This window comes from Cibotium barometz, chromosome 12 (genome assembly GCF_041138505.1).
Source record: "Cibotium barometz isolate CiBa-2024 chromosome 12, ASM4113850v1, whole genome shotgun sequence".
Taxonomy (NCBI): Eukaryota; Viridiplantae; Streptophyta; class Polypodiopsida; order Cyatheales; family Cibotiaceae; genus Cibotium; species Cibotium barometz.
In genome coordinates this window covers 39,025,761-39,051,698 of record NC_141057.1, presented here as the reverse complement: position 1 = coordinate 39,051,698, position 25,938 = coordinate 39,025,761, and the positions used below count along the sequence as shown (strand labels likewise).

The 25,938-nt window shown below is 46.8% G+C and overlaps 1 protein-coding gene across 1 annotated transcript in view; it reads left to right on the top strand.

Moving 5' to 3' along the window:
- The window catches only part of LOC147633379 (ATP-dependent 6-phosphofructokinase 6-like), a 51,482-nt gene that overhangs the window by 3,997 nt on the left and 21,547 nt on the right, over positions 1-25,938 (top strand). The window contains exons 2-5 of the mRNA XM_086806442.1: positions 10,901-10,947; positions 11,036-11,075; positions 11,185-11,250; positions 11,418-11,555. Of these exons, the coding sequence (XP_086662568.1) occupies positions 10,901-10,947; positions 11,036-11,075; positions 11,185-11,250; positions 11,418-11,555 (291 nt within the window). The remainder of the gene's footprint in view (positions 1-10,900; positions 10,948-11,035; positions 11,076-11,184; positions 11,251-11,417; positions 11,556-25,938) is intronic.

Below are 25,938 nucleotides of genomic sequence, written 5' to 3'. Positions count from 1 at the left end.
CTCCTAGAGTCTAATTTCTTGATTTTTCCCATTTTGCTTTTTCAAACAGAATTTTGGTTTTGTTTGGAAAGCACCTGTTTATTCGGGTCCACCTTGCCACCCGCTTTCCAGTGGCGTATCCAATTTCTACTTCGTCCAGATCGATAGGCACAACCTAGACTCCATCCAATCCCTTGGGTCTAGCCTGTCGCCCTACCAGTGGGCCTATGGAGCTGCCGTGAACTCACACACCCATAATTGATATTTCTGATTCATTACTCACACACCCAACTGAAGCAACGAAAAATAGTTCACACACACACTCCACGGCATACAAGTCCTTTGAAAGCTAACATTGCGCTCAAAACCTTTATACATTAGAAGTACTGAAAAACATACATATTGAGAATGATGCTGAAAACTCTGGAATATCATCCAACTAGTAAATATAAATAATATCACATGTATCCAGAAATATCTCCTCGTAGTACACCTTTGCTCCCCAAACCAAGAAGATATGCACCATTGAGCCCGAGCACTTTAACTTGTGCTACCATGCAATGAGGAGCCCACAAGTCTCGCATCCCAGATCGGTAGGAGCTGCTTCTGATGGCCATATCCTTCCCAAGGCATGAGCACTCTAGGTTACGTTCGCACTAGAGTCGTGTGACCGACTCGTGCCTCCAACCCAGACCTGCCTGGCATAGTACACTCGAGAGTCGCCTTTGTTCTTACACGAGGCGTGTTAGGAGCACACCCATTCTCGCCGATATGGGTTAAGGTCTCGGACGATTGTCTTCACGACATGACTCACTACTCGGATGACATCCGCCCAGCATCACATCAACTTGTGAGGTACCATCACAAGCTCCACTAAGAATAGTATAAGTCCCGTACATGGTCTTGGTCAGGTGTGCAAGTCTCGCACATGGTCTTGGTTAGGTGTACAAGTCCCGTACATGGTCTTGGTCAAGTGTGCAAGTCTCGCACGTTAAGTAGTGCCAGTCCGTACTGTGAGTCACTCTCTGGAATGATGACAGGTGTTCCATGTATTTAGCTTGTAGCCAGATGCCAGGCACCTGAGAAGAACATGTAGTTGCATGTAGGTTTGCATGGAGTGTAGAGTGGAACCCTACACTCTGGGCTCCATGGGCCATAGCTTTGGCCCATAAAGCCCTTAAGCATGTGTGGCCAGCCCTTATAGGGCATAGGCTTTGATGGCTAGTCACTTATCAGAGCTTTGCCTTTTGGTAAAGAGATTCAGCCAAGAAAAAAAGATATATATATTTTTTTGCTTGTGTGGTTGGTTTTCAAACATTGGTTGCACTCCCATTCTAGTGTAACTCCTGTCCCTTGAAGGACGGTTGGTTTCTAGCCTCTGGAAGCGACCAAAAACGTCTGCTACACATAGTGGATGGCATTGTTGCGGTTGGGGAAAATCTTGACCACTCGCACTATGGCGAATTCTGACAATGAGAGGGAACACCAGATCCCAGCGTAAACTGTTTATTTGACAGTGATTGCTTCCAGAAGCCAGGTCATCAATGATGACACGAACGCTATGTTCTGGAAATTTATGCGCATCATATCATGACAAGGAAAACAAATGTAGGCATGTATGGCTTTTATACAGGCCTTGGAGAAAAGGATGCCTCTTCAAGAAACCTTGACACCCATTCCCTCCCCTCCCTCTCCTCCGCTAGTCGTCACCGAGATTTCTTCCCAAATCCAGGCTTTAGTTATCTCCATAGAGTAGTTAACACAGCATTCCCGTGCGTTACATGAATTGCAGGTATGAGAGGCAGAGCTTCGAACACAGGCGGCAGCCCGGGTTGCCACACTAGAGGACCAACGTTGACGCGTGTGTTGGACATGTTATTTTGAGTCCATTTTACTCCATTTTATGCCACTTTTTACCCAAATATTTATATGATGTAATCAGGGATTTTCCCATATTTTTCAGCTATTTTAGGGCTTCTCCGATACATGATTTAACGAAGAAGAAAGCTGTATTCCGTTGGTTTGATTCAGAGAGAACAACTTTCTAAAAGTTGAAGGATGACATTATCTTAGGGTGAGTGTTCTTATCATTCCAGGTTTGCGTAGACCCTTTGTGGTGGAGTGTGATGCATGTGGAGATTGTTTGGGAGCTTGTTTTGAATCAAGAGGGTCATGAAGTGGCTTTTGAAAACCGCTGCCTACAACATGCAGACTTGTATTTGTAGGTTTATGAGAAAGAGTTATTAGCCGTCATTCATGCCCTACAAACATGGAAACATTACCTTTTGGGGCTGAATTAATGGTTAAAACAGATAATTAGAGTTTACGGCACTTTCTCACACATCCTAAGCTCTCAGAGGAGCATTTAAGGTGGGCGAATTTCTTGTCCATGTTTCATTTTCAGATTTTGCATCCTCCAAGCAAGAAGAATTTGGTAGCGGATGCTTTGTCACCGAGGCCTCAAGTGCATGCATTGACTACTGCCTACCATCAATGACTTGTATGTATTCATTGGACACAGATTTTCAGCTTATTTGGGCTGATTTGAATGGGGGTATTGCTGTTCCATCTTATTTGGTACGAGATGGTTTTCTAATGATGCAAAACCGCATTTGTGTGGTCAAAGATTTGTTTCAAAAGGTTATGGAAGAGTGTCATGCTTCTTCGTGTGCAGGTCATTGTGGCATTCTAGCTACTACACAGGCTTTGGGATGATATTTCTTTTGGCTAGCTTTACGTAAGGATATTGAAACTTATATTCGTGAGTGCTTAGTGTGTCAAGCCAAATTTGATATGCACAAAACACCTGGTTTGCTTCAGCCTTTACCCATTCCACATGAACCATGGGAAAGCATTGTCATGGACTTTATTACGGATTTACCAAAATCTGCACGTGGTAATGATGCGATTTGGACTATCATTGATCGCTTTATTAAACATGCACACTTTATTCCTGTGAGGAAAATAATTAACCGAGAACACATGGCAAAACTATGCTTGGCTCAGATTTTCAAACATCATGGCATGCCCAAATATATTGTGGAAGATAGGAATCCTCGAACAACTAGTTTATTTTGGCGGGCATTGTTTGATAACATGGGCACGAAGTTAAATTTTCCATGAGCTTATCATCCTCAAACGGATGGTCAAAGTGAGATCGCAAATTCAGCCGTACTTGATTTGCTCAAATGTTATGTATCTGAGCAGAAAATAGATTGGGAGAAATACTTACCCTTGGTTGAGTTTGCATACAACAATACCGTGCATTCTTCAACTAACAAGGCTCTATTTGAGGTAGTTTATGGCAAGGTACTGCTACCACCTATCCTACAAACTAAAGATGAAATCTTTGGAGCAGATAAGTATGTCAAAGATTTGGATACTACATTTGCACAGGTTCGGACAGCCATAGAAAGATCTCAAACTAAGCATAAAAAGGCAGTTAATCTATAGCTTTATGCTTTCACATGCTAATATTTATTGATGCAGGTCCACATTCACTTAAAAAGTGACCGGTCGATCTGTTTTTGGAGAGTAGAAATTGCTGGCTAGCTGGATAAAAGCCTTCCTGTGTGCTGGTCGACTGGATCTGAGCCTTCCTATGTGCTGCTAACTGCTTTTTGGCATAAGAAAGCTGCTGGTCGACTTCTCCCGAGTGTGCCAGAGGGCTGATCGACTTGTGGACTGTTTCCTATGTGCTGGCCGACTTCTTCTGGCATGAAAAGGTTGCTGGATGACTCCTTTTGGAACCTCTGAGTGCCTGGTACAGCCCTTTGAGGTTGGTCGATTTACTCTGTGGGCTTGGCAGGATTGAAGACAACCATACAGGGTTGTCCCGGGCTGATGTGGGAATGTTGTGGGCTGTCCATGGCTATCCTGCATGTGCTTAAAGCTGGGAAAGTCTCAAGTTCTATTGAGAAACAGTGAATTCGGCATATGTTTTGTTTCTGTTTTCATATTGTACTGGAAGATTCAGGTGCATGCCAGTGGAGAATCCCTGGGCACCCGCCGCAAGGTTGTATCTGAAGCAGACTCCTTTTTGGTAATTTTTTGGTAATCTAACCATAAAGGGGGGAGGGGGGGCGTAAGCCCATCTTCTGGCCCCGAGTGTGGTGTACTGTGCAGAGCTGTTTTCTTCTCTCTCTTCTCTGGCATGTTTATGTGTTTGATCAATATTCATGATAGAGAAGGTTTCCGTATTACAATTTCCCTTCCGTTACACTGGGTACCTACTTGCAGCCTTTTTGCTGTAAATTCAAGAGGAGGATTATGTGCATGTGCATACTAAAATCCCTTTGTTATAAACCATCCCCTCCTACAATGATGCTCTTGGAAGTGGGCTTAGAAACACTCTCCATGCGTGCTAGGGATGCCTGGTATCATGGAGAAGGTTGGGCCTGTGAATTTTGAAGACCACTTCGAGGTAGACATAATATGAGTATATAACATGCACGTTCCTAAAAGGTGAATTTGGGCATGTTCCTGGATTCATCTAGGTATATAATTCAGCTGTATTAGCGGACATGCAGATTTCACATTGTCAAGTTTTCGTCCGAGTTGCGGCCAGTTGATATTGTGCTTATTCTTTCTATCTTTAGCGGTGCATTTGCCCTATCAAGTACTTATTTGATGTACTAATTCTTTCTATTTGTTACTTCCCTTAGTGCTAGGCTTCATTATGGCTGAGTCTGCCCTGCATCTTTGGAGGTTTGATAGAAACTCAATACGAAGGGCTTTGTGTGAATATATGCTCTTATGTGTGTTTGTGTGTGTGTGTGTGTGTGTGTGTGGAGTGCGTGTGTGAGAGCATATCTTAATAAAGAGTTCTACACCCACCTACTATTGGGCACCGATGACGTTAGTGGGGATGTCATAGTATCTAGTCCATACTATGCGTAATGGAGTTGATAGTTATATAGTCTTGTGGGTTGACTACCATGAGTATATAACATGCACGTTTGTAAAAGGTGAATTTGGGCATGTTCCTAGATTCATCTAGGTATATATAATATGAGACGATCTCCACCTGGGCTCTGTCAAAATACGCAGCGGAAATGATGACCAAACTTGGGTCCACAAGAGCAAGTAGAGTGCAGAAAATAGACAGCACAAGAGACACTGAGAGATAGGCGTGTAAACTCTTCTCTATACACAAGATCCCGTACAAAACTGAATGAGAAAATGGTGAGGAACATGGGGCCTATTTATATGCCCCATGGATGCAGTCGGCCAGCGCTTGAGGGCTCTCCACGACTGCATAAAGCAGTCGGCCAGCAGAAAATATCTCCACGACCGTATAAAACAGGTCGGCCAGCATCAGCACCTCCACGAGTGCATCATAGGCAGTCGGCCAGCCACCAGGAGCACATGAGGTGCAGTCGGCCAGCCACCAAGAGCACATGAGGTGCAGTCGGCCAGCCACCAAGAGCACATGAGGTGTAGTCGGCCAGCACCAGGGGCTCCTGCCAACATGTGGCATCCAACCACACCATGGAAAAATGGGGAAAAAATACGGGGAGTGAGGAAAAATGATAAAACACCTATACAGGGCGGGCACACCCACAACAGAAGCCCTGGTGTCTGATTAAGACAGGAGATGACTTCTAACACCCCCTCTCAGCTCCTGGTTGTGCAATCAACCCAAGGGAGCTGGAGTGCCGCTTGAGCGTAGCCTGAGGTAGAGACTTTGTGAAGAGGTCTGCCGCATTGTCCTCCGTCGAACAATAAAGTAGCAAGATGTCACCAGCCAAGATCTTCTCACGTACAAAGTGATACTGTATCTCTATGTGCTTGGTCCGGGCATGAAAGACCGGGTTCCGAGCAATAGCTATACAACTCTGGTTATCGCACTGGATGACTGTGGGCTCCTTCTGTGGAAACCCAATCTCGCCTAGCAGCCTCCGCAACCACACAACCTCGCAAGCAGCACCACAAGCAGCCCGGTACTCTGCCTCTGTCGAAGAGAGGGCAATAGTTGGCTGCCTCTTGCTGCTCCAAGAAACTGCTCCTGAGCCGAGGGTAAAACTGTATCCTGAAGTAGATCTCCTCGTGTCTGGATCTCCTCCCCAATCTTAGTCACTCCAACCTTGGAGTTTGACTCCATCCCCTCCTGTGTAAAAGAGTCCTAGATCCTTCGTACTTTGCAGATACCGCAAGATCCGCAATCCTGCGTCCCAATGAGACTTCAATGGCGTCTGCATAAAAGAGCTCAACAGCCCCACAGAGAAGCTCAAGTCCAATCTGGTGTTCAGCAACCAGATCAATGAACCAACCAACTTCCGGTACTGCGAGGCATCAACTGGCTCACAAGGATCAGTAACGGTTAACTTTGTGTTTGGGTCCATCGGCGAAGTAATAGGCTTGCAGTTCTCCATCCCAAAGGCCTCAAGCAACTCATGAACATACCGTTGCTGAGAGACAAAAAAACCCCCTTTGGGTCTGCCAGATTTCCAATCCCAAAAAGAAGTGGAGTAAGCCTAAGTCGGTCATCTCAAACTCCTTGGACAAGGCAGCCTTCGTCACACCAATGCGCTCCACATGACCGCCGGTGAGAATGAGATCATCCACATAAAGGATGATTATCGTAACCATGCCGCGTTCCCGAAAGAGATACAGGTTAGGATCTGCAACCGATCTCTGAAATCCAGTCCGAATAAAGAAGGAATCAATCTTCTGATTCCAAGCCCTGGGAGCCTGCTTAAGACCATACAAGGCCTTACGTAACCTCTAAACCATCCCTTCTGATCGTGGAACAACAAAGCCTGGAGGCTGCTCAACATACACCTCCTCCTGCAGGTCACCATTAAGGACCGCAGATTTAACATCCATTTGATACACGGGCCACCTCTGAGAAGAAGCAAGGGTAAGAACGGTCCGAATCGTGGACATTCGTGCTGTCGGTGCAAAGGTATCCTCGTAGTTGATGCCTGGCCACTGAGCATAACCTTTAGCCACAAGTCTGGCTTTGTGTTTGTCCACCGACCCATCAGACGCATATTTGGTCTTAAAGACCCATTTGACACCAATGACTGACCGTTTCGACGGCCTCGGTACCAACTCCCATGTGTTCTTCTTCTCGATGGCATCAAGTTCCACCTGCATGGCTTTCCTCCAAGTATCCTGTGAAAGGGCTTCCTTGACGGAAGTGGGCTCGTTGTCCCGCATAATACGAGACATCAGAGCATAGTTCACCTGAAGAAGCTCTGCTGTATTGCTTTTATCTCGGACTCTGTGTGATCTTCGAGGGCCGTCCTCCGTGGTCCACTCGGAGGGTAACTCCGTGACACCTGACTCCCGAAGGGTGTCTAACAACCACCTAGGTACTCCAACAGATCGTGGAGCCTCCTGTGGGCGCGGGGGCTCTACTCCAGCTGCGGGCTCAACCTCCTGTATTGATTGCGGTTGATCAACTGGAATAATGGTCTGGGAATCATCATCAGACTCCTCTGGATCTCCAAGAAGTGGCAGCTCCTCGACAGTGGATACTGGAACATGCTTGTCAAAGACCACATCCCGGCTGACAACAATCTCGTTCCTGTCTGGATCATACAATCTGTATCCTTTGGAAAGAGAATTATACCCCACAAATACAAGCTTGCGGGACTTGGAGTCAAGCTCCCCCCTGTGCTTCTTCGGAATATGTACATACGCATCACTCCCAAAAACACGGAAGTGCGAGACATTAGGTTTCCTGCCAAAGTATGCCTCAAATGGAGTCATATGAGGTACTGAAGTCGTCGGTTGAGGGTATGGACAGCCGTTGCCACAGCCTCTCCCCAAAGTGGATGAGGAAGATCATGATGCTCCAGCATGGTCCTCGCCATCTCCACCACAGTCCTGTTCTTGCGTTCTACAACTCCATTCTCGGAAGGCGATCCTGTATTGGCCAGTTCCCTCTTGATTCCATGATCTGCACAAAATCTGAGAAATACAGTTGAGGAGAATTCACCTCCTATGTCAGCCCTGAGAGTCTTTACCTGAAATCCAGACTCTTTCTCCACCATCACGTGCCAATCCTTGAACCGTGCAAAAGCTTGGTCCTTCTGGGAAAGAAAGTAGACCCACGTGAATCTGGTACAATCATCAAGCAGCAGCATAAAGTAGAGAGATCCTCCCAAAGATGGTGTCTGCTGAGGTCCACACAAGTCAGTGTGAATCAACTCCAATGGTTTCGAAGCCCGCCTGGAAGCCTGCTTCGGAAAGGATTCCCTGTGTTGCTTACCACGTATGCAAGAACTGCAACGCCCTTGCCTACTGCCAACATCTGGCAAGCCAACCACCATCTGGTCTCGGAAAGCTCGCCGAAGTGCATCCACATTTAAGTGGCCAAAACGAAAGTGCCACAAATCTCCGACCTGAGAACCTGTCAACGAGGAGAGTGCAGAGAGCTTGTAGATACCATTCTCCACACCGCCTTCCCAAACAACCTGGCCAGTCTCACGGTCCCGTAGAGCAACTGAATGCTTCTCAAATTCCACCCGAAAGCCAGTCTTGCATACTTCATGCACTGACAGAAGATGAAAACCCAGAGCAAGGACATAAAGAACACGGGAAGCATGCTTGCCCCCCTTGCCGTCGGGAATAATCTCCATCCGGCCCTCACTATGTATCGGAATAGTGGAGTTGTCACCAATAAAGATGCGACCTGACTGCCGTTTTAGATCCAAAAAGAAGTCACGGGACGGAGTCATATGCCTGGAAGCACCACTGCCAAGAATCCATTCTCGGGTATCCTTCGCGGTGAAGCCAACTGCCTTCTCGCTTGAAGACGATGAAGCATCGGAGTCCATCATCTCTAAGTGCACAAATGCAGGAGTCTTTGCAGCTGAGGCTGAGGAATCACCACTCTTCCCAGCCCGCTTAGGACACTTCCTCCAATAGTGGCCTTTCTCGCCACAATCATTGCAGGATCTTTCGGCCTTCAGCTTCTCTCGTTCTGAGTCAGGCTTCTTCTCAGAAGACTTCTCCGGTGAAGCCTTCCCTTTGCCCTTGTAGTTATTCCGGCCTTTCGACCGTTGGCCAGTTAAGGCCTCCGAACCGCCGCTGTGAGGAGGGTTCGTGAAACGTTCCTCCTGGTCCAAGACCATTGGCACAAGCTCCTCCCATGTAATGGTGCTGAGCTTGCCACTCGTGATCAACGAGGAGTATAAAGCAGAATACTGAGCAGGCAAGTGGGACAGCAAAGTGATGGCCATGTCTTCCAGATGATATCTCCTTCCCAGCGTGGAGGACTTTCTGCTGAAGGGCCTGCAGCTTGTTAATGTGTTCCCGCATCGTCGAGGACTTTGCAGGGTTCATAACCCGCATCTGCACTTCCAAGGAGATCCTTTTCATGGGTGATACCCTGTTATAAAGAGAAGCCAAGTGCTGCCATATGCCTCTGGCCAGCGTCATGTGCTTTATGTGATTGATTACTTGTGGTGTGCAATTGAGGAAAATAAATGACCGGACCCTGGCGTTGACACGATCTCACATGTGTGCCTGTGCCTCTCGGTCCTTCTTCATCGATAGTAACTCCCCTTCCTCTACTTCCGGCCGTGGAACCCCGATGACGATGAAATCAGCAAGGTCATATGACTCTAGCACAGACTCCATCATAACCTTCCAGATGCCGTAATTGTTCCCATCCAACTGACGGTCCACAGGGAACGTGGGGAGAGTTGGGATCTTCACGTGCTTCTCAGCCATCTCTAACAAATCTGCCATTGCGTGGGTGGGTGGGAAAAAAAAACTCTAAACCTGCAAGTGGCTGTCCAGCACCTTAGCCCGCCTCAGCAACTTAACTATCCCCCTCTTGCTCAGAAAACTCCCAAGATCTATCAAGAGCCTAGGGCTCTGATACCATGTCAAAATATGCAGCGGAAATGATAACCAAACTTGGGTCCACAAGAGCAAGTAGAGTGCAGAAAATAGACAGCACAAGAGACACTGAGAGATAGGCGTGTAAACTCTTCTCTATACACAAGATCCCGTACAAAAGTGAATGAGAAAATGGTGAGGAACATGAGGCCTATTTATATGCCCCATGGATGCAGTCGGCCAGCGCTTGAGGGCTCTCCACGACTGCATAAAGCAGTCGGCCAGCAGAAAATATCTGCACGACTGTATAAAACAGGTCGGCCAGCATCAGCACCTCCACGACTGCATCATTGGGAGTCGGCCAGCCACCAGGAGCACATGAGGTGCAGTCGGCCAGCACCAGGGGCTCCTGCCAACATGTGGCATCCAACCACACCATGGAAAAATGGGGAAAAAATACGGGGAGTGAGGGATAAAACACCTTACAGGGCGGGCACACCCACAACAGAAGCCCTGGTGTCTGATTAAGACAGGAGATGACTTCTAACAGGCTCCTCTATAGAGGAAGGACTGGCCAGCCCGCACTCGGTAGGAAGTGTTTAAGAACATGACGTTGGTTTGGCCGAGGTTGACTGCAAGGTCTCTCTCGTCACAAAATCTTTGCAATGTATTGAGATGTCTCTGTAACCCCTCTGCAGAATTGGAAATCAGCACCATGTCATCTACATATAGCAAGATGGGCACCGCCGTTTGAGCAAACAATGTGCCTGTCCCTGCAGATCTGTCCACAAATAATGTGATCTCATATATATACAGCCCAAACAGAGAGAGAGAGAGGGTGGTGTAAATTATTATTTTTTCAAATATTACAGCTTCCACTCAAAACATAGTATAATTTTCTTTCACTCTTAATCTGAAAATCGTTTTTGAGTAAATAGAAGTCCATATAGAGGTTTTTTTCCTTCTCTTCTATAAACAAAGTAGTTATGTCTACTGTCTTACTGATGAGTGGAAAGAGTGAACACAAAGCCTTGATTATAATACCTGACATTCTGGCTCAGTCTCGCTGGAGATGCTAGTTTCTGTTGGATCTTATCTGCTAGTTGTTTTGCTGCTGTTGCAGACATATCCAAGTCCTCTCAATTACAATCCTGCTTATGCAACTGGGAGGTAAGAAACCTTTCTGGGTCTCACTCTCTACTACTTCTGTGTAGCCTGCCTTTGAGCTGAAGTCACTAAATTCCAAATTGTCTTGCAGGCACTATTTTGTAGGCCCTGATGACGTGGTTGCAAGAAATGTGGGATCAACTTTACTGCCTTTGGAATCTTTAGCGTGTTAAATGCCTAGACTTGAAAGTTTGAGTTGATTTTTCCTCTGAAACTCTTTATGGTGGGCCTATTTTGAAGGTTGTCACATCGCTGCAATCTCCGGGAGATGGGAGTCATTTTCGACGGGCAGGCCCCAGAGAGAAGGTTTTCCAAATTTGATTTTTGGATTTCTAGTTTCCATAGAGCTTGCATCCTTTACTTCTCAACCATTCACCCAAGGGTTTTTCTATAGTATGGTCCAGAGAGGTTTATTTATTCTCTTTACTAGGCAAAAGGAGTGGTCCTAATTTAGTCTTTTTCATGAAAAACAGGTGTACTTTAAACCAGAGGAAGTTAGAGCATGTGTTGTTACTTGTGGAGGACTTTGCCCTGGGTTGAATACTGTCATTCGTGAAATAGTATGTGGATTATGGAATCAATATGGAGTTACAGACATCATTGGTATTGAAGTAAGTTGCAAGCCATGCATTCAGGCTTGATCATGTTGTATTCCCTCTTATTTTTCTTTTCCTATTATGGTTAAATCAAATATCAATGTTGTATTCCCTCTTATTTTTCTTTTCCTATTATGGTTAAATCAAATATCAATGTTGAAAGCTCTTGTAATTGTGCAGTGGGCTCTAGCCTGGGTGGTAATGCCTTGGCCTGTAGTTTCGAACACTGGCACCTATATATAATCTCTCTCTCTCTCTCTCTCTCTCTCTCTCTCTCTCTCAAATAAAAAGATCTTGTAAGTGTTATCTTCTGTTCCTTGACAAGATTCAACTCTTTTATAATTATGCTCGTAAGTCATCAATTTAAGGCACAATCAGATGATGGTCTAGACATATGGGTACTCGTTTTCAGTGACCTCCTTTCCACCGCCTTCCCAAACCGCATTGAGGTGGAGCAAAAATCCTGAGTGAGACTGTGAAGAGCTGGAATCCTGAGCATCTGGAGGCCTAATGAGGGTTTTCCAATAGTTGAACTAATACGGATCCCCCCGAGACTGGCCTTAGGCCCAAGATCCTCCCGTAGTTACTGTAGCCGCCCGCCCATAGTAGTAGGTGCTTTTTTATCTGCCCATAGGCTATGCTGCCGTGGAAGCACCTTGTGGGGTTTTGAATCCAGGACCTCCTGGTAACCAACTTATGCTCGTGACACAAAATGTGATATTTTGACCATATGGTGGGGGACAAAAACTCAGCAAACTATAAGAACTTAAAGAAGTACAAACTGTTTAGCCATGCTTCTTAGATCAAGAAATGGGGAAACAGAAAACAGTAATTTTGAGGGGGTTGAAAAGGGGGAAACGCCACATCAGCAAGGGGGAGGGGAGAAAAAAAGAAAGTTATATTAAACGTCTTCAAAATACCGTAAGGTCTATGAGACATAAGGGAGCACAAAGATTATGTGTTACAAAAAAACTGGTAAACGGACGAAAAAAGACAAATAATGCTGCCTAGCTAAAGCCCCAAGGCTTTGGGCCTTGGGGCATGTGTACATCATGTAGCTGGTGTGTCCATGCGATCCACATCTACATCTATGAGGTGAGACACATCCACTGCTTTTGGGGGGGGGGGGGGGGGGGGGTGCATGCGGTTCCGATACTGCCCAAGTATGTCCTGGATCTGGAGCTGTTGTGTTGGGGGTCTACACCTGGGTGGTTGTGGACGTCAGGCCCGTCGGATCTGGCATGCTCTCTCAATGGTGGCCCCTCGCTGATGGGTGTTTCTGGGTAGCTCTTGCTGATGGGTATGACATTTGGTCACCTCGGGGGTTGTCTTGGCAAAAAACTGAGGACTTTGTGGATGTGTCCCGTCTTGGTCTCCGTGCGCTGAATAGTCTCTCTCTATGGTGACGCATCTCTAGCAGAAATAGGCCAATGCTGGTCATCGTAATCCATCACCCTAGAGAGAGGGCCAAATCCCTCCCTGAATAGGCAATGGTATTGACCCTGAATGTCATAGTACATGGGCAGTCACACAGGGCCTATCACACCGTTTCCTTTTAGATTTTTGGAAGAGGCTTTGGGACAGGTTTCGGCCTAGAAAGATCACACCCTTTCTTTGGCTGATGGCATACAGGAGTCTGGCGGTCAGTACTTGGTTGGCAGTAGGAGGTCGGTTAGTGGCTTGTCCGCGGTGCGGCCACCATCAAGAGTCTTAGCGACATTGCCTTTGGAATTGCTCGAAGGCTCAACAGATTTGGCAGCGGATTCTTTGCATCTTTGCTATGGACAGGGCATCGACTTGGATCATCACTTTGGGCACTGTTGCTTTGGGCCACAGAGGCTGGAGCGATCAGGGCTTATGAGGAGAATGGAGGAGGACTAGCCCTTCAGGTCTCTCACCATCGTATTGCAGTGTTACCAGTCACAGCCCCTCCTACAGGTGACTAGCGGCCAGGCTCATGCCAGAGATGGGAGATTTGCAGTAGCATCGCAGCTTGGCACATTTGGCATGCTAGATGCAATGAGGCCATCGAGGGTACCCACACTCGGCCGGCTGAGACCATCATGAGCATATGGCTTGATATCATTCACACCCTCTGCGGTCAGTGGGGGAAGTTACAAGGAGGTTCTGACCACATGCGGAAGCGGCGGGAAGCCTTCTTGAGACTTTGGAGGCCTGGCCCTGTCCTCAAAGATAGAGGCGGTGACCCCATTTGGCATTATAGACCACTTGTGTGGTTGTTCCCTCCCCCTCCCCCTGAATGAGATGGCCTTCTCCTCACAGAGTGACTAGCCGGGTGTGAAGCATCTCTTTCCCTTATGATCACTTTTTTCCCGCCCTTATATGAGGTGAGTTTGTATTTAGCCCTTCGTGGTTGTACTTAGTGGCTGTTTTTCTTTAATTAATTGAAAGATCTTTTTCCCAGAAAAAAAAAATATTGGGCATCTCGAGATATAGTGCTCCTTTGTCTCTACCTCCCCAGTGGTACACATCTGACAAATCCTTTGCTCCTTTTGTATGCCCTCATATCTCCCTGGCTCTATCCTCAGCGAGCGTGATGAGAAACTCCCCGAACCCCCGCCTCTGTCGATTGTGTCGCCCCCCATTCTTCCTCCGTCCCCCCTCCTTCCTCCCCCGCTGTTCGCCCCTGTTTCTGCCTGCCCCTCTTCCTCCTACTGCTGTCTCCAGTCTGCGCCCCTTCCCCTCCTGCTCTCCTTGTTCGCCTCCCCTCCTCTCTATGTCTCCCCTCCTTCCTCCGCCTCCTCCATTCTGCGCAGCCTTTGCTGTGCTACCCTTCCCCCGCCCTTCTTCGCCTGTGTGTCCAGCCCTCTTCCCTTCACCTTGCTTCCCTCCGTTTTTGCCCCTTTTCCACCCTCCCTTCCTTTCCTCCGCCTCCTTACCTGCCCCTTACCCTTGGTTCGGATTGCTCCTCATCCGGGTTCAAGTCGGCCTTTTTCTTCGATTAGCATCATGGCTAATCAATCTCCCTCGCCCGGGCAAGCCATTGTTTTCTCCAAAGCCGAGCTCGCGGTCCTCTACGCTCAAATCGAGAAAGACTCCAAAACGACCCTCATTGCCAGAATCTTTGGATCTCACCCTTCCCATCTCCAGGCTTGGGATTGGGTCTTGGCGGCTCTGCCCTCCGACCTCGCCTCACACTTTCGAGATGTCAGGTTGCTTGGAAGAGGTTTCTTCCAAGTGGATTTTGATTCTGAGGACGCAGCCTCAGAGGTTTTGAAGGGTAGCCCTTTGCCATTGGGCTCGAGGAAGATATTCTTTCTTCCCTACTCCAGCTATTTTGACCTTGTTGAGGAAGACCGGAACCGTTTCCCGATTACTCTCAGATTCCCAGGTCTTCCTCGCGCATATTGGCCTATGTTAGAGGCTATCGGGTCCGCCTTTGGGCTGGTTCTTCAAGTGCCCCCCTCCACGCCTTGCCGACATCTTCTGCCCAGGTGGTCATTGCCTCGGCGGATGCTGTCCCCAGGGTCATGGTTCTTGCCTGTGACATTGAGCTCTTTGAGGACTATGTTTTGCTTCCGGGCCCTTGTGGCCCTTTGAAGCACCGTATGGAGATTGCAGGTAAACCCGATCAGTGTCGGGTTTGTCACCAACAGGGTCACTTTTCTCGAGATTGCCCTCGGGTTCCGGGTTGCAGGAGGCCTTGCAAGCGTGCTTCTCAGGCGCCACCTCCCTTGGTTCCTTCCCATCCTTCAGTCCGCCAGGTGTGGCGAGCTCACTCACACCCGCCCCTCCTGGTGCGATTGATGGGAAGGCTTCCTCGGATCATGTACAGATAGATGATGTTTTTGGTCAGAGGAATGTGTCAGCTGATGCATCTTTGCAGAGAGATGATATCTCAGATCAGGATGGTTTTGTTGAGTCCTCTCTACTTGGAGAGGACGATATGCAGGATGTTTAGTGCAGCGGGGATCATGTATTGCAGGATTTTCAGCATGAATTGCCCTTGATGCCCCGCAGGGCGAACAGGTTTCTCGTACATATGCAGGTACTGTGTAGGGCCTCGGACAAGGGCATGTCAGTGGACTTTGCCCCGTGGATTATCCCGTCCTCCAACATTATGAGAGGCGTCCTCAGGCTGCCCATGGTCTTCTTAGATCGGGAGTCAAACCCTCTTCTCTTCCATGAGAATCGTCTCATGGAATGTTCAAGGCCTTGGAGGACTTCCCACCTGTGGTAGGAATCGCCTTCTGCAGGACCAGCTTCACCCTGCTGTTACAGGAGGGTCTATGGATGTACTTTTGTTGCAGGAACACAAAAATTTTTTTTTTTTCAGAAAGGAGACTTATATTAAGTATGAAAATTTTTTACAAAATGGAGATTTCACACCAAGAAAGGTGGAGATCTCAACCAATCAGGAGCCCTGTGCTGCCAATAGGGTCCCGAATGAGAGGACGTGAAAAAGATACCAATGTCCCACTCTTTCATAAACTGGCTGCGCTTCCTCTCCGCAGCCCTCGAAGATCCCTGGATTCTGGCCCAAGTAGCCATGATGGTGTGAATAGTATCACTCCAAATCCTGCAAAGACACTGAGAAACAAAAACGGGAGTACCCTCAATAGCCTCGGTGCATCTAGCCTTCCAGATATTCTTGGCTGAGATGCTAGCAATAATCTCCCAAGAACTGTCTAACCTCTGTGCCGGAGGGACAAAGTGTGAAAGTGGCAAATCCTGAAGACAACACTGCCGAGCAACTCCTTGCCTAACCATAATGGCCAAGCTCCTGTCAGTCCCCTCGAATCTTAGCTGTGGCCCAGACTGTGTCAACCAAATGGTAGAACCAAAAGAAATGATAGCATCCCTCTTAATCCTACCAAAGAGGTGAGCAATCGCAGACCAAACCCTCTGTGCTTCCCTGCATTCCCATAAACAATGGTAAACTGACTCCGAAACTCCTACACATCTAGGGCATGCTGGGCAAGCACCAGTAACTGACCTCCACTGATTGGTGGCAAGACCACCATAAAGAGAAACCCAGATAAAGGAGGAAATCTGTGGCTTCCTATAAGAATGCCACAATCTCCGCGAAAAAACCCTCTTAATGTCAGTCGAAATGCCGTAAGATTCCCAATGGGGTCTAAGAGTAGGGACACTCTGAATGTGACCCAAGATAAGATGTCTGGCATTCCGCACCGTATAACTGAAAAAAGGCATGCAGGAACACAAATTGGATAGATGCTTTCTGGCCACACCTTCTGGTCCTCGGCAATCGGGACTAGAGGGGGTGTTTGCATTTCAGTGTGGGCAGCATCTGTTATGCCTCATGTTATTGGGCACGGTGTTATCATCCGTGCTAGAACGCAGTGGATCTTGATCATGCATGAGGGTCAGAAATTGGGAATCTTGAATATCTATGCTCCTAACGTGAGAGGTGAAAGGGTGGCCTTTTGGGACACCATTACAAATGTCATTCCTCAGGTTGATCATTGGATAGTGGGAGGAGATTTTAATATGGTTGAGCAACCTTCTGACAAGAAGGGTGGACGCGAAGGGGGTTTACACCCTTTGGAGCGAACCTCATGGGAGAGGTTCACGCTTTCTTTTTTTGGCAGGGATTGCTGGACTGAGGATGACTTCCAGAGAAGGCCAAACTCCTTATCTTTCTCTTGGCATAACCGTAGGAGCGGGGATGAGAGCATCTTTGCACGTCTGGACAGGTTTTATGTGGATGATTGGTCCTTGGACAGAGGAGGCACCATTGCTATTATGCATGGCACCACCAATTCCGATCATTGCGCCGTTGTTTTGTCTCAAGGAGCCTGCACGGCCTCTCCTTGTGTCCATATCCCTGAATCTCTTTATCTAGATGCTGACATCTCCCTTGAGATCAGAGAGAGAGAGAGATCTTGTGACGGTCCTGATCCTGGTCATAATATTGCGTTGGCTCTTGAGAGGACTAGCCATCATTATCATAGCACTGCCTTGCCCAAGAAGAAGGAGGCTCTGGACAAGGAGAGAGCTATTAGGTCCTGATCCTCGTCATAATATTGCGTTGGCTCTTGAGAGGACCAGCCATCATTATCATAGCACTGTCCAAGAAGAAGGAGGCTCTGGACAAGGAGAGAGCTATTAGGCGTAGGACTGCTGCTCTTCAGAGGGAACATGAAAAGCATCCACATGCGTCTTGGATTACAGACCTCTTGACCACAGTTAGAGAGCAGAGCTGCAGTTGGCCATGGACAAGAGGGCTGAGTTCGCGTTTCATGCGAACGAGGCTTTTTGGACTCAGATGGGTGGCAGATGCAACAAAGAGTTTTTCTCAGTGCACAGGCCTTCCCATAGCAGGGATTCTGTGAGGTACTTGCAGGATTCACAGGGTGAGGTTCAGATTGAGCCTGATAAGGTGAGGGGTATTGCTTCAGATTTTTATCGGTCTTTGTTGACTGCAGAGGTGCCCTCTCCTCAGAGAGATGTGGCACGGCAGAAAGTTTGGGAGTGCATGCCCAGGCTCATTACAGATGCTATGTGTTCTTCCCTGGATGCCCCTTTCTCGAAGGATATTCCTTCACGCACTGCATGCTCTTTCCAGTGGTTCATGCCTAGGGGATGATGGTCCTTCTCCCACGTTCTTTATTCTTTTTTGGGATCATATTGGAGATGTTATCATTGTTGCCCTTGAGGAAATGTGGCTGTCGGGTATGATGCCGCCATACCTCACGGAGGGGCTGATTCACCTTATCCCCAAGAGTGGGGACAAGACTGACATCAAGCAATGGAGTCCCATCACCCTCCTTGGATTTGCATATAAAATCTTAGCTAAAGCCTTGAGTATAAGGTTGCAGCCGATTCTCCAAAGGACTATCCATGATACACAGAATGGGTTCCTCCAAGGAAGGAGTATATTTGATAACATCTTTTCTTTTTGAAGCTGTCGAGTGGGCAAAGTCTAGTCAGCAGCCTCTTGCCATTCTTTTGCTTGATTTTGAAAAAGCTTATGACAGAGTGGATTGCGATTTTTTGGAGGGCACTACGGCACACATGGGGTTTTCCCAAAACTGGATCAGAGGGGTGTCCTACCTATGCAGGGAGGCTCATAGCACTGTTTTAGCTTGTGGGGGGCGCAGCGAGCGTTTTCAGATTTCCCGTTCAGTGAGGCAGGGCTGTCCCCTCGCCTCTTTACTGTACCTCATTGTAGCTGAGGCTATGAGCAGGTTTCTTCGGGCTGCCTCTGGTGTTGTGGGTCTCAGGCTGCCTTTATGCACGGAGGAAGAGTTTTTGGACTGTGAGTTAGCAGATGATATGGCGTTGTTCCTTGAGGCTTCACATGCTTGTTTATGTGCTTTCCGGACAGCCTTGGAGGCCTTTTGTTTGGCAGCAGGAGCTACTATCAATTGGCATAAGTCAGTTGGTTTTTGCAGATTGGGGTACAGATGTTGGTTTTACTTGGATTGGAGAGGATGCTCTGCGAGATACCTTGGTTGTCAGGTGGGCGTTGACATCTCCCCTGCACAACAGTTTACTCCAGTGCTCTTAAGCATTAAAAGCAAACTTCATCACTGGAGCAGGAGGAAGCTTGACTTGGCCTCTAGAGCTTTGGTGGTTAACCAAGTTTTGCTAGCCATGGCTTGGTTTATCGCTTCGTGCTGGATTTTTCATAAGGGCTGCATTGGCCAGCTTCGTCGCCTTATTCGGAACTTTCTTTGGTCAGGGCTTGATGGAAATGCACACACCAAGGCCAGAGTTGCTTGGGAAACCATTATCAGGCTTAAGCAGGAAGGGAGATTGAATATCATTGACCCTGAGGTGCAATATAAGGCTTTGCTTTGTAAGCTTGTTGTTAGGGGCTTTCTTCCAGGCACTGAGCCGTGGAAGGACTTTCTCATGTAGCAGATCACGAAGTGTGTCCCTGTTCGCGGAGGTGACTAGACTCTCAGCTCACGCTTTATTTTTTCGGATGGAGTTCACCGCTCCCCATCATCCCCCTTGGTTAGATCCCTCCTACGGGCTTGGGACTGCCTGAGGAGTTTTTTGGTACACATCCCCCCGCGTTCAGTGGAGGAAGCTAACCGACAGCCCATTCTGTGGAATGATTTGATCTTAGATGTGCATGGTAGGCCTCTTGGAGCAGCTATGCATATTCTTTGGGCTGGCTGGGAGGCCCTATGTCCCACAGTGCTGGCTTGGAAGAGGCTTCAGAGCCTCACCGGTGCAGAGATCGGATTTCACGCAGCATTTGAGAGGCTCTAGCCGGAGGATTGAACAGATTGATGCAGCCATTCCCAACCACTGGATTACTGGATCTTTCTTGGAAGGCCATCATCATTCTTGGTTTGGGGTTTTTTCTGGGACAGGTGTTCCTCTTCAGGTTATGGGTCTCCCCTTGCCTAGGGAGGATGATGTACCGGTCTTTTTTTTTTGTACAGGATGGATGGCAGGTGGAGAGATGTGACGTGCAGGACCTTATTGAGAGCCCCCAGATTCGTCCAGTCAAAGTTGTTGGCAGGTTAGGGAAGCACGTCTTTGTTGACCCTCCCCTAGGGATGATCACAGAGAGCGTTAGCCTTTGGTTGTATGGTGGCTGCCCTATCAAACATTTGCATTGGGACCCCGGTGAGTGGGAGTGGAAGGACGCTTGTAACCCTTTGAAAAACATGCCTTTTTTCAGTTATACGGTGCGGAATGCCAGACATCTTATCTTGGGTCACATTCAGAGTGTCCCTACTCTTAGATCCCATTGGGAATCTTACGGCATTTCAACTGACATTCAAAGGGTATTTTGGCAGAGATTGTGGCATTCTTATAGGAAGCCACATATTTCCTTCTTTATTTGGGTTTCTCTTCATGGTGGTCTGGCCACCAATCAGTGGAGGTCTGTTATTACTGGTGCTTGCCCAGCATGCCCTAGATGTGCAGGAGTTTCGGAGTCAGTTTACCATTGTTTATGGGAATGCAGGGAAGCACAGAGGGTTTGGTCTGCGATTGCACCCCTCTTTGGTAGGATTAAGAGGGATGCTATCATTTCTTTTGGCTCTATCATTTGGTTGACATAGTCTGGGCCTCAGCTGAGATTTGAGGGGACTGACAGGAGCTTGGCCATTCTGGTTAGGCAAGGAGTTGCTCGACAGTGTTGTCTTCAGGATTTGCCATTTTCACACTTTGTCCCTTCGGCTTTGAGGTTAGACAGCTCTTGGGAGATTATTGCTAGCATCTCAGTCTGGAATATCTGGAAGGCCAGATGCACTGAGGCCATTGAGGGTACTCCCGTTCTTGTTTCTCAGTGTCTTTGCAGGATTTGGAGTGATATTATTCACACTATTATGGCTACCTGGGCCAGAATCCAGGGATCTTCGAGGGCTGCGGAGAGGAAGCGCAGCCAGTTTATGAGAGAGTGGGACATTGGTATCTTTTTCACATCCTCTCATTCGGGACCCTATTGGCAGCATAGGGCTCCTGATTGGTTGAGATCTTCACCTTGCTTGGTGTGAAATCTCCATTTTGTAAAAAAATTTCATACTTAAGAGAAGTCTCCTTTCTAAAAAAGAAAGAAAGAAATACATGGAGATGCAAGAAAATACGAGAGTATATGACTGGAAACTAAAGAAAAGAAGATCAATGAGAAGAAAGAACAAAAGAGCATTTAATATCGCCTTGAAATTGGGGTTTTGCAAGGGAAACAATAGATGTTGTTGGGGAAATGGCTAAAACGGCACGGGGGTAACGGGGGGAATAATTGAAACGCATGTTTCGGAAATGGATACGGATGAAACAATTGAAACATGTTTCAAAATTTTGGACCCCCTAAAACGGCTGAAATGGCTCAAAAACCCGGAGTTTCGAGAGTTTCTTGCAACTCTGTCTCAAAACCCAGAGTTTTGGGAGTTTCTTGCAACCATTTTAGACATGACTTTTGTTGTGCAATTTTTGTAGGAGTTGTCTGTGATTCTGTTGATTGCATAAAGAATAGAAGGTAGTTTGCGTAAAGAACAAAATGGTAGTTAACGGTCAATTTCCAAGCTATCTGGAACTTCAAAAATTGTGTAGTAATGATTCTTTTTGACCAGGTTTGACTAGAGGCAATCATTTTTGACTGCTTTGATGTTGACTAGAGGTTACCATTCGGGCTTAGTGTTGACCAAAGTTTGACCAATGTTTGACTTGCATAGGATTGACTAGCTTTGGGGTACACGTTTTACTAGCCAATCAAGGAATTGTTCTCGTTCGTGCTAGAAGAGTGATATGTCATCTGGGTTATTTTTATGAAAGCATAAGAGAGAGAAGGAGCTAGATTCATGAATGCTTATTGTAAGGTAACCTACAATAGCGGTGTAATCTTAGCACACTAAAAAATGTAGGAACTTTAGAGCGTAAGCTCAATATAAGACAATGATAGAGAGAAGTAGAGTATATTGCACTAAGCAAAGATACAATGATGGCTGTGTTCCCCACTCATGCACTGCCATGGAGGGAGCTTAGATGGCCGCAAGAACTGTGAAGAGTGTGGCTATAAGGTAAGGAGCTAAACACACAGTGATGGGTGATGAACTCTGTAGAGAGCACCATCTGTGGTGTAGACACGGCCCATGAAGAACTACTAGAAGCTGCTACGCAGTAGCTCTATCTCCCACGGACATTGGGGCTTTAAAAAGAGAATGTGGGGGAGAGGGAGAGCTTCAAACCCTAGCAAGCAAACACACACACACAAGAGAGAGATGGATAGCTGAATTTTCTTCTATCTTCTTCTTCTCTACTCACCCAACATAACATAAAGGTAAGAGTACACACTATATGGGTTAGTACTCAACTACTACAACATACAAGGGTTGGTTCATAATGTGAACCCGACTAAATGAGCTGGTGCTACAACTATGCTAGTCTCTAGTAATCCAAAATGGCTGTTACACAGCCTGTCATCCCACTGGCTGCATATCACCCATAATCTCACCAACCATGCCAGTGGTGTAGATGCAGAATCTATCACCTAGGCAGGTCATCAATGTCCGTCGTAGCACTAGTTTAGCTCGATATCTCAACACTCCCCCTCGAGCTTAACTCCACACACTGCACTCCAAGTAAGCTCCTAAACCTGTGGAGCTTCTCTGTGCCCAATGTCTTCGTGAAGATGTCAGCCACCTGATCCTCTGTGCTGACATATACCAGATCTACATCTCCTGCTAGAACCTTCTCCCTCACAAAGTGATAATGCACCTCAATGTGCTTTGTTCTAGCATGATATACTGGGTTACTGGCCAACTGTATGCTGCTCATGTTGTCACAATGTATGACAACTGTCCTATCCACGGGCTCTCCCATGTCACCAAGTAGCTTCTGAAACCAAGCTACCTCACAAGCTGCCATAGCAGCACCCTTGTGCTCTGCCTCTGTACTCAACAAGGCAACTGTTGGCTACTACTTACTGCTCTAACTCACAACAGCACTCCCAAATGAGAACATAAAACCACTGGTAGATCTCCTGTCTGCAATACTACCAGCCCAATCAGCATCTGTGTACCCATGCAACTATATCTCTGTACCAACCTCATAGAAAAGTCCATAATCAACTGTGGACTTTATGTACCTGAGGATCCGTCTAGCCGCATCCGAGTGTGGCTTCCTAGGGGCCTGCATAAACTGACTCACGTCCAAGCTCAAGTCTGGCCTTGTAATGGTCATGTAGATCAAACTACCCACTATGCGCCTGTATGTAGTGGGGTCCTCCAAAAGCTCACCTGTATCTACGGAAAGCTTTGTGTTCTGCTCCAATGGCACTGAAATAGGCTTACAGCCTGTCATACCATACTTGGACAACATGTCCAAGCCATACTGCCTCTGCAATAGCAAAATGCCATGAGGTGATCTCACCACCTCTATGTCCAAGAAATACCGCAACTCACCCAAATCCTTCATCTCAAACTTCTGCTTCAAAAGCATCTTGACATCATGTATGTCTGCATCACTATCACCAGTGATAATCAAGTCATCCACATAGATGACTAATAGCATGATCCCTCTATCTGTCTTTTTCACATATAGTGAAAAATCTGCATTGGATATCTAAAATCCAATGGTAACAAGATACTCCCCGATCTTGTTTGACCATGCTCAGAGTGCCTGCTTCAAGCCATACAAGGCTTTGCGTAACCTGCACACAAAATTTGGATATGCATCACTCTCATCCTGGTGACTGCATCATGTACACTTCTTGCAAATCACCATGCAAGAAAGCATTCTTTACATCCATTTGATGTAAAGACCAACCCTTCGTTGCAGCCATAGCAATGACAGCTCTCACGGTTGCCATTCTTGCAACTGGGCTGAATGTCTCCTCATAGTCTATGCCATAAGTCTGTGCATAGCCCTTGGCAACCAATCTTGCCTTGTACTTGCTCACTGAACCATCAGCATTGTGCTTAACTTTATACACCACTTACATCCAATTTCCTTCTTTTCCTTAGGCAAAGGCACTAACTCCCATGTTGCATTTGCATCCAATGCTGCCATCTCCTCATCCATGGCATCTTCCCATTTCTTATTTCCAATTGCCTGCTTAAAGCAGGTGGGCTCAACCTCCTGTATTGCTTTTACCATGTAAGCATAATGATGGGCTGTATATCCATAATATCTCAACTTGTCAATAGGGTATCTTACCCTCATAGACCTGCGAACACCTGGATCACTGCCAGGTGTCCTCAAAACATCCCTGGTTCTCTTTACACCAGGAGTAACCACTGACGGAATGCCAAGTTCCTCATTAAGGCTCTGCTCAGAGCCACTAGAGTCACTATCCATATATGAGTGACCTGCCGACAGATCAGGCACAAAAGGTTGATCTATCTTTTCCTTCCCTTTCCGTGATACATGTGTACCTGCATCATTCCTCAACCTGCCTGACCATGGGCTAACATTGGATCCGCTGCTCGAGGACTCCCTAGGTCCACTCAGCACGTGTGATTGCTGCTCTACATGTGGTGCAACATCTGCATCTTCTGTTGCCTTTACTATTGGTGCATACCAGCTACTCATCTCATCGAAGACATCATGTCTGCTTACTCGCATCTCACGAGTGGTAGGGTTATAGCATCTATAACCTTTTTGCTCCATAGCATAACCAATGAAGATGCATTTCTCTGTCTTTGGATCCAACTTTGTTCTCACTTCATCAAGAACATCAACTACAGTGGGTGTCCTGTTCATAATGTACACAACAATTGCTACTGCTTCTGCCCAAAAGTAATGTGGCATATTCTTTGCAGCCATCAAGGCACGTGCCACTTCTGCAATGTGCCTGTTTTTCCTTTCTGCAACACCATTCTGTTGTAGAGTGTACCTACACGTAAACAACCTCTTGATTCCCTGCTTTCTCAGGAAATCGCTGAACTCATTGGAGAAATATTCTCCTCCACCATCTGATCTTAGGCATTTTATTTGCATGCCTTTTTCCTTCTCGACCAAGGCTTTAAATCTCTGAAAGTGAGCAAACACCTCACTTTTCTCTTTCATGAAATAAACCCACACTTTCCTAGTGTGGTCATCAATGAATGTAACATTGTACCTGCAACCTGTAATTGTTGCAGTCTTGGTCGGTCCCCATACATCTGAATGTATGACATCCAATGGCCTTGCATTGACATGCTTTTTATGTGGGAAAGCATGTTTGGCCTGCGTACCAAGTTGGCATGCTTCACATACCTTATGCATGCTGTCAACCTTAAACTTTGGCAAACCTGCAACAATATTTTGGGCTTGCATAGGCTTTAGTCGCTGTACGCTCACATGACCAATGCGCTTGTGCCATATGTCAATATCTGCAATGACACCTGTTCCATGCGCAAACATGGCTGCCTTTATCTCAAGCATGTTCACATCCAAAGTAAACATCCTGCCATTTCTGTTACCCTTTGCAACCAAGGGACACTTATTTTTGAAATCTTCCACAAAACATTCTTGAGGATTAAACCTCACTTGCAGACCCTGCTTAACCATTTGTCCAACAGAAACCAGGTTCTTTGTAATATTCGGAATATGAACTACATCAACCAAGTACTTCATTTTGCCATCCTGCATAGACAATGGCACTTTACCAACATGCGCAATGGGATGCGTAATATCATCACTTGTTTCTACATACCCTGGTTTTTTCATTTTTTTGCATATCTCTAAATCACTTAGCATGGCTGGTCATGTGGTTAGAGGCGCGAGAATCCACATACCATATATCTTGTGATCCTGACACATCTCCTGTTATGAAACTAAGCATGTGCTGTATCACAAACAGTTGCTCACTTCTGTCATCACCTCCATGTTTGCTAGATGATACATAACTTCCTTGCTGCAACTTCCCACTTTTAATGTCATTCTGCTTTTTGTAGCAGTCCTTTGCCATGTGTCCTGGTTTGCCACAGTAATAGCACTCTATGCTATTTGCATTTTGATTTCTTTG